Source organism: Salmo trutta, chromosome 6, assembly GCF_901001165.1.
Source record: "Salmo trutta chromosome 6, fSalTru1.1, whole genome shotgun sequence".
Taxonomy (NCBI): Eukaryota; Metazoa; Chordata; class Actinopteri; order Salmoniformes; family Salmonidae; genus Salmo; species Salmo trutta.
Window position 1 is genome coordinate 9,168,981 of NC_042962.1, and position 9,898 is coordinate 9,178,878.

The 9,898-nt window shown below is 44.0% G+C and overlaps 1 protein-coding gene across 4 annotated transcripts in view; it reads left to right on the top strand.

Moving 5' to 3' along the window:
- The window catches only part of LOC115195373 (semaphorin-5A-like), a 268,434-nt gene that overhangs the window by 174,034 nt on the left and 84,502 nt on the right, over nucleotides 1–9,898 (top strand). For all 4 annotated transcript variants that reach the window (XR_003878683.1, XR_003878682.1, XM_029755169.1 and 1 more), the window contains exon 14: nucleotides 737–880. Coding sequence is in view for 2 of the 4 variants with exons in the window: in XM_029755169.1 (XP_029611029.1) it covers nucleotides 737–880 (144 nt within the window). In the remaining 2 variants the exon portion in view is untranslated. The remainder of the gene's footprint in view (nucleotides 1–736; nucleotides 881–9,898) is intronic.

The following is a 9,898-nucleotide window of genomic DNA, read 5'->3' on the forward strand; positions in this document are numbered from 1 at the left end:
CTGTCTGTCTGTCTGTCTGTCTGTCTGTCTGTCTGTCTGTCTGTCTGACTGTCTGACTAACTGTCTGTCTGTCTGTCTGTCTGTCTGTCTGTCTGTCTGTCTGTCTGTCTGTCTGTCTGTCTGTCTATGTGACTAACTGTCTATTGTTCTGTCTGCCTGTCTGTCTGTCTGTCTGTCTGTCTGTCTATTGTTCTGTCTGTCTGTCTATCTGTGTGACTAACTGTCTATTGTTCTGTCTGTCTGTCTGTGTGACTAACTGTCTATTGTTCTGTCTGTCTGTCTATCTGTCTGTCTGTGTGACTAACTGTCTATTGTTCTGTCTGGTCGGTCGGTCGGTCGGTCGGTCGGTCGGTCGGTCGGTCGTCCGTCCGTCCGTCCGTCCGTCCGTCCAGTCCGTCCGTCAGTCCGTCAGTCAGTCAGTCAGTCAGTCAGTCAGTCAGTCAGTCAGTCAGTCAGTCAGTCAGTCAGTCAGTCAGTCAGTCAGTCAGTCAGTCAGTCAGTCCGTCCGTCCGTCCGTCCGTCCGTCCGTCCGTCCATTGGTATATGTCAGTCATTCCATCTGCTCTCTGCTCACACAGACACTGAAAGCTTACAGTTCGTGTTCAGGATAATACATGAAATGCAGTGTATATTTTATTGGATAGCAGAAACATTTACTGAATAGCAAGTGTTCTATCTTTATCTACACCTCTCACTCTGTGCGTGTGTAACCTTGTGTTCTGTGGTGTCTCCATAGGAATGGTGTGTGGAGCCCCTGGACTCTGTGGGTCCCCTGTAGCACCAGCTGTGGCATTGGCTTCCAGGTCCGACAGAGGTCCTGCAGCAACCCCACCCCGCGCCACGGAGGACGAGTGTGTGTGGGGCAGAACAGAGAGGAAAGGTACGGGACACACTCGCGCATTCATACACATGTACAAACAAGCACACACAGCTACACACACACACACACACAGCCACGTACACACATACACACACAGCCACATCCTCGCACACATAGCCACATACACATACAGATAGCCACACTCACATTCACACAGGCCATAAATTCACACCAATTATCCAGAAACAATCCCCCTGCTGGTGTGAGTGTAACAGAAGTCTTGAGTCCTTCATCCATTAGCCAGTCACACATTGTAATGTGAAGCATGGGAAATATGACTCTTCTTTCCTCATAATGGCTTCAGTCTGACTTCAGTCTGACAGTCAATTAAGAGAGAGAGAGGAATGTTTCTGAGCCACTATCTGGGCTCCACACAGACGAGGGAGGCTGCCCTCCTTGTAAAGCTCCAGCTCTGCTGCTTTGGTCTGGAATAATCACCCCCAACAAGATGTTGAGAAGGTTTCTAAGCAACCTGCAATGCCCTCTGAAAAAATGAGATTTAGAAGGGGGAAAGAAGAAGGGAGAAGAAGAGAGTGAAAGGAGAGAGGGAGGTGAGTAGGAGAGAGGGAGGTGAGAAGGAGAGAATATGGAAGAGTGCAGGTTGTTTGAAATAAAACTTTTTTACCTGAAACTTTACAACAAAGTCAATAATACTATGAGAATAACTTCAGACAGATTCCTTAGCGTCTGGGTACTTTGTTACTGGGTATTTTGTATTTTAACCTTTACTAGGCAAGTCAGTTAAGAACAAATTATTATTTGCAATGACGGCCTACACCGGCCAAACCCAAACCTGGACGACATCTGGGCCAATTGTGCTCCGCCCTATGGGACTCCCAATCCTTGTGATACAGCCTGGATTGGAACCAGGGTGTCTGCAGTGACGCCTCTAGCACTGAGATGCAGTGCCTTAGACCGCTGCACCACACGGGAGCCCACATAATTAAGCATTTCAATTAACTTGGCCATTCTTTATATGGGGTTCTAGCTTCTCTTGTTCTACCTGGGACATCACAGTGCTTCAATTAGCACTGACGTGAGAGGTGTCGAAGCCCTTGAGCCCAACAATGGCAGGAGAGTCACACAGTCTACCTCAACCAAATGCAGAGGGCTTTGAAGCCGCCTCCCGCTGTTCAGAGGTAATTAAAATACAGTACAATCTCTATGTAAAACATGTTAAGGCATGAAAAGAGTACAAAATGAAGCTCCTTATGGAAAATCAAGAGACACTTTTTGCTGACTGTTATAAAAATGGGAACATAAGCAACTTTATCTTCCGAAAGGTTGCTGGATCGAATCCCCGAGCTGATGGGATGAAGGTCTGTGGTTCTGCTCCTGAACAAGGCAGTTAACCCACTGTTCCTGGGCCTTCATTGTAAAATAAGAATTTGTTCTTAACTGACTTGCCTAGTTAAATAAAGGTTAAATAAAATAAATTCCACACAGACCATCCCCTGGCATAACACAGTGCTATGTTAGCACACTACCCCTTTGTTAAGGGGGGGGGGGGGTGTGTTACCGATGGGAAGAAACTCAGGATACTAGACAACGAGGACTCTGAGTCAGGAAATATGAACGTGTACAAATCTCGAACAGTAATGGTACAGGGCAACCCCAAACAGTTTCAGTTGGACTTTCACATAATCAAAAAGAGAGCTCAGCAGGATAAGCTCTCTCTTGAGAAAGATACCCCCACCCCGAGCGGGTCAGACCAGACCTCTTCATTATATAACCCCACAGACGACCCCAGTGGAAAGGCAACCTCCCAGCACAGAGTACTACCCCCTCGTTGAAATGAAGGATAAATACACCCAGCTGGAGGTAAGGCAGGTGGAGCTGGAACAGAAGGTAAACACACTCGTCAGCACAACAAAATCCATCAGCTCAACAACACCACCTCAACCAGACCCGGAGAGCTGGAGGTGGAGAGAGGCATATCTGCACTCTGGACTGTAGTGCGACAACATCAACAGGAGAAAGAGCAGGAGCAGAACAGAGCGCTAGAGGAGAGGATCAGACTGCTGGAGGAGAGGTTGAGGGGGATGACATGTCACAGAGAACAACTCATTAGAGAGGTGGCCACCCCCACAGAGAAGCCAGCAGAACAGCCCACCTCAGCTCCCGACAAAAGTCTCGACACCACAGCAGAACAGTCCACACCAGACCCTGACCATACTGTCGACATCACAGCAGAACAGACAAATGAAGAACCCCAAGCCCAGAATATCCCCCCCTCTCAGCATCCCCCCTCAGCCACCCTGATAGCCCTCCTGACGACCCCCCCCCCCACACCCACTGAGGACATACACAAGCCACAGATTGCACTCCATATGGACTCAAATGGGAAATATATACAAGAAAATTAACTTTTTCTCAAACAGTGTGTCTAAACTCTGGTGTCCAAACAGCCAGTTTTCCCTAGACCTTCAGTCTGAGGACCAACTAGGTTCACCCAGCCACATAATAATACACACAGGCACAAACGACCTGAGATTACAGCAGGAACGGGTGGCCACAGCACTCAAAGGAGTGATTGAAAAAGATTATTCTACTTTCCCCAACACACAAGTGGTTATCTCCACCTTGCTACCCTGAAAAGACTTCCACCCTGCTACCTTACAGCGGGTAAAAGTATTTCCCTGGACCTCGCCTCAAAACCAAATGTTTTCCTGGCCCACCATTCCACCCTGGACTTGAACAGCCTCTATAACCAGGTCCACCTATACAAGGCAGCAGTGCCCACCTTCGCCCGGACCCTAAAGGACAACGCCCTCAAACTCAGCCCCAACACTTCACACAGGAGCAACAGATCAATAGACACCCCGCCCAGACCAGCAATACACTGTCCCAGACCGGTGGGACCTCAACATGGAAGTCACACATACGCCCAGGCCGTGAGCAGGCAAACAGGCCCAACCCCCACTCTTACACTAGCCCAGGCCAATGGCATGTACCAGATACTCAGCAGGCTCTGCTCACACTTACTGGCCTGAGGCCAAAACACACGACTAACAACATTGGACACTTTATGGAACACAATACTTTCACTATCTCATCCTGGAATATCCTAGGCCTGAGGTTATCTGCCTTTGGCCTAAAGAGCAGGAACCTGGACTTCATCAAAGAAATCGGAAATACAGACATTGTCATTCTACAAGAAACATGGTATAGAGGAGATGGACCCACTGGTTGCCCTCTAGGTTACAGAGAGCTGGTAGTCCCATCCACCAAACTACCAGGTGTAAAACAGGGAAGGGACTCAGGGGGTATGCTAATTTTGTATAGAGCAGACCTAACTCACTCTATTAAATTAATCAAAACAGGAACATTTTACATTTGGCTAGAAATTCAAAAGGAAATTATCTTAACAGAGAAAAATGTCCTCCTGTGTGCTACCTATATCCCCCAATTAGAATCCCCATACTTTAATGAAGACAGCTTCTCCATCCTGGAGGGGGGCCCAGGGACATGTACTAGTCTGTGGCGACCTAAATGCCAGAATCTACCTGGAGGGGACATCATTCCCTCCCCCATATGACAACATAACCGACAAAAACAGGTCACAACTCCTGCAGCTCTGTCGCACACTGGGAATGTTCATAGTCAATCGAAGGCTTCAAGGGGACTACTATGGTAGGTACACCTATAGCTCATCTCTTGGCAGTTGTACTGTAGACTACTTTATTACTGACCACAACCCAGAGTCTCTCAGAGCATTCACAGTCTGACACCCCTATCAGATCACAGCAAAATCACAGTCTACTTGAACAGAGCAATACTCAGTCATGAGCCATCAAAGCCAAAGGAACTGAAAGAAATTAAGAAATGCTATGGATGGAAGGAATCTATTGTGGAAACCTACCAAAAAAACAATTAGGCAAAAACAAATTCAATCCCTTTTAGACAACTTCCTGGACAAAACGTTCAACTGTAATAGGGTAAAATCGGCAGTAGAAAATCTAAACAGTATATTTGACCTTTCAGCTTCCCTATCAAATCTAAAAATTACAAGCAGAAAACCGAAGAAAATTAACAACATTGGCAAATGGTTTGATGAAGAATGCAAAACCCTAAGAAATAAATTGAGAAACCTATCCAACCAAAAACATAGACACAGAAAACCTGAGTCTACGCCTTCACTATGATGAATCACTAAAACATTACAGAAATACACTACGGAAAAAGAAGGAACAGCACGTCAGAAATCAGCTCAATATAATTGAAGAATCCATAGACTCAAACCACTTCTGGGAAAATGGGAAAACACTAAACAAACAACAACACGAAGAATCATTTATTCAAAATGGAGATGGATAAACCACTTCTCCAATCTATTTGCCTCTATCACAAAGAACAAACAGCAAAAGCATATACATGATCAAATACAAATCTTAGAATCAACTATTAAAGACTAGCAGAACCCATTGGATTCTCCAATTACCTTGAATGAGCTACAGGACAAAATACAAACCCTCCAACCCAAAAAGGCCTATGGTGTTGATGGTATCCTCAATGAAATGATAAAATATACAGACCACAAATTCCAATTGGCTAAACTTAAACTCTTTAACAATTTCCTTAGCTCTGTCATAGTCCCCAATATTTGGAACTAAGGACTGATCACCCCAATCCACAAAAGTGGAGACAAATTTGACCCCAATAACTACTGTGGGATATTTGTCAACAGCAACCTTGGGAAAATCCTCTACGTTATCATTTCCAGCAGACTCGTACATTTCCATAGTAAATGTACTGAGCACCAATGTACTGAGCAAATGTCAAATTGACAAATATAAACAAAGGCAAAGTCTTTACATGCTTTGTTGATTTTCTAAAATGCTCTTGACTCAATTTGGAATGACGATCTGCTATAAAAATGGATGGAAAGTGGTGTTGGGGGAAAACATACAACATTATAAAATCCATGTACACAAATAACAAGTGTGTGGTTACAATAAACACAAACATTTCTTTCCACAAGGGGGTGCGGTGAAACAGGGATGCAGCTTAAGCCCCACCCTATTCAACATAATATATATCATCGAATTGGGGAGGGCACGAGAACATTCTGCAGCACCCGGCCTCACTCTACTGGAATCTGAAGTCAAATATGTACTGTTTGCTGATTATCTGGTGCTTCTGTCCCAAACCAAGGAGGGCCTGCAGTAGCACCTAGATCTTCTGCACAGATTCTGGCAGACTTGGGCCGTGACAGTAAATCTCAGTAAGACAAAAATAATGGTGTTCCAAAAAAAGTCAAGTTGCCAGGACCACAAAAACAAATTCCATCGTGACATCGTTGCCATAGAGCACACAAAAAACTATACATACCTCGGCCTAAACATCAGCGCCACAGGTAACTTCCACACAGCTGTGAACGATCTGAGAGACAAGGTAAGAAGGGCCTTCTATGCCATCAAAAGGAACATAACATTTGACATACCAATTAGGATCTGGCTAAGAATACTTGAATCAGTTATAGAACCCATTGCTCTTGATGGTTGTGAGGTCTGGGATCCACACACCAACCAAGAATTCACAAAATGGGACAATATCCAAAAATGAGACTCTGCACGCTGAATTCTGCAAAAATATCCTCCGTGTACAACGTAAAACACCAAATGATTCATGCAGAGCAGAATTAGGCCGATATCTGCTAATTACCGAATTCCAGAAAAGAGCTGTTCAATTCTACAACCACCTGCAGGGAAGCGATTCCCAAACCTTCCATAACAAAGCCATCACCTACAGAAAGATGAACCTGGAGAAGAGTCTCCTAAGAAAGCTGGTCCTGGGGCTCTGTTCACAAACACATACAGACCCCACAGAGCCCCAGGACAGAAAAAACAATTAGACCAAATCATGAGAAAACAAAAAATATAATTACTTCACACATTGGAAAGAATTAACAAAAAAACTGAGCAAATTAGAATGCTCTTTGGCCCTAAACAGAGATTACACAGTGGCAGAATACCTGACCACTGTGACTGACCCAAAATTAAGGAATAATTTGACTATGTACAGACTCAAGGAGCATGGCCTTGTTTTTGAGAAAGGCCACCATAGGCAGACCTGGTTCTCAAGAGAAGACAGACTATGTGCACACTGCTCACAAAATGAGGTGGAAACTGAGCTGCAATTCCTAACCTCCTGCCCAATGTCTGACCATATTAGAGACACATATTTCCCTCAGATTACACAGAGCCACAAAGAATTCGAAAACAAACCCAATTTTGATAAACTCCCATATCTACTGGGTGAAATACCACAGTGTGCCATTACAGCAGCAAGATTTGTGACCTGTTGCCACAAGAAAAGGGTAACCAGTGAAGAACAAACACCATTGTAAATACAACCCATATTTATGTTTATTTATTTCCCCTTTTGTACTTTAACTATTTGCACATCGTTATAACACTGCATGTAGACATAATATTTATCATGGAACATTTGTGTAATGTTTTCCTTACATTTTTTATTGTTTATTTCACTTTTGTTTATTATCTATTTCATTTCACTGTAAACATATGTTTCCCAAACCATTAAAGTCCCTTAAATTGATTTGAATAGAGAGAGATTTAGAGAGAGAGAGAGATTTTGTGTATTGAGATCGGAGACCAATTTGACCGTAAAAGAAATTAAGTGAAAGTGTAAAAAAAAAGGAGAGGGGTAAACAATTCAAGTTTCCATAGTGATCGATAATCTGTTTTTACTGTAAAAAAATATATTGTGTAGATTTATCAATTGTTCAAGGGCTCTCCAGACTGCGACTTTCCCTGTCCCCCCCCAATGACTGTATATATGAATGGACAAAGCCATCAATTACGTGACACCATGTATTCCTACTTGAATGCTGTCTCATGGAGGCACACAAGTGCGTTCTGAAAGTATTCAGAACAATTCACTTTTTCCACATTGTTTTACACTACAGTATTATTCTAAAAAATTAAAATGTTCATCAAGCTACACACAATACCCCATAATGACAAAGTGAAAACAGGTTTTTAGAAATGTTTTCAAATTTATTAGAAATAAAAAAACAGAAATAGCTTGTTTACATAAGTATTCAGACCCTTTGCTATGAGACACGAAATTGAGCTCAGGTGCATCCTGTTTCCATTGATCATCCTTGAGATGTTTCTACAACTTGATTGGAGTCACTTGTGATAAATTCAGTTAATTGGACATTATTTGGAAATGCACACACCTGTCTATATAAGGTCCCACAGTTGACAGTGCATGTCAGAGCAAAAACCAAGTCATAAGTTCGAAGGAATTGTCCGTAGAGCTCCGAGACAGTATTGTGTCGAAGCACAGATCTGGGGAAGGGGACCAAATATTTCTGCAGCATTGAAGGTCCCCAAGAACACAGTGGCCTCCATCATTCTTAAATGGAAGAAGTTTGGAACCACCAAGACTCTTCCTAGAGCTGTCCGCCCAGCCAAACTGAACAATCGGGGGAAAAGGCCCTTGGTCAGGGAAATGACCAAGAACCCGATGGTGACTCTGACAGAGCTCCAGAATTCCTCTGTGGAGATGGGAGGACCTTCCAGAAGGACAACCATCTCTCCGGCACTCCACCAATCAGGCCTTTATGGCAGAGTGGCCAGACGTAAGCCACTCCTCAGTCAAAGCATGTGACAGCCTGCTTTGAGTTTGCCAAAAGGCACCTAAAGGACTCTCAGACCAGGAGAAACAAGATTCTCTGGTCTGATGAAACCAAGATGGAACTCTTTGGCCTGAATGCCAAGCTGTCACGTCTGGAGGAAAACTAACACCATTCTTAGGGTGAAGCATGGTGGTGGCAGCATCATACTGTGGGGATGTTTTTCATTGGCAGGTACTGGGAGACTAGTGAGGATCGAGGTAAAAATGAACGGAGCAAAGTACAGGGAAATCCTTGATGAGAACCTGCTCCAGAGCGCTCAGGACCTCAGACTGGGGCGAAGGTTCACCTTCCAACAGGACAACAACCCTAAACACACAGACAACGCATCGCAGGACAACGCAGGAGTGGCTTTGGGACAAGTCTCTGAATGTCCTTGGGTGTCCCAGCCAGAGCCCGGACTTGAACCTGATCGAAGATCTCTGGAGAGACCTGAAAATATCTGTGCAGCGACACTCCCCATCCAACCTGACAGAGCTTGATAGGATCTGCAGAGAAGAATGGGAGAAACTCCCCAAATACAGGTGTGCCAAGCTTGTAGCGTCATACCCAAGAAGACTCAAGGCTATAATCGCTGCCAAAGGTGCTTCAACAAAGTACTGAGTAAAGGGTCTGAATACGTATGTAAATTTCAGTTTTTCAATTGTAATCCAGTTGCAAAAATGTCTAAAAACCTGTTTTTGTTTGTCATTATGGGTTATTGTGATGTCATTATGGGGTATTGTGATGTCATTATGGGGTATTGTGATGTCATTATGGGGTATTGTGTGTACAATGCTGAGGAATTGTTTTTATTTAATCAACGTTAGAGTAATGATGTAACGTAACAAAATGTGGAAAAAGTCAAGGGGTCTGAATACTTTCCGAAGGCAATGTACTTTTTGAATCATGATTGTCTTCGAAAAAAGTATATGTTTTTCGCGAAGAGTGCCATTTTCCCATTTTCCGTAATGGGGGGCCCTGTTTTTCTGAAAACAATGCCTGCAATTGTGGCTTTAATGAGAAGGGGCAGTCGTTTTCCCCTGGCCCCTCCTCCATCTCTCTCTCCTTATCTCCCTCCCTCTTACTTTCCTTGTTCCTCTCTCCCTCTCTGCTTCTTTCAAACTACCTGCTCAGCTAATAAAACACCTTGTGCCAGCCCAGCGATGAATGGTAGAGATGTGTTATTGAGAGAATCCATTAGGATCCTACAGTAGGGCTTGGTGATTTTACACTCTGTGGAGGAGACATGTTTTAATGGATGAAATATGCTGTGTCACTATCACTCTCTCCTAGAGAAGAGAAGAGAAGGGTGTGTCTGTCAGAGAAGAGAAGGGTCTGTCAGAGAAGAGAAGGGTCTGTCTGTCAGAGAA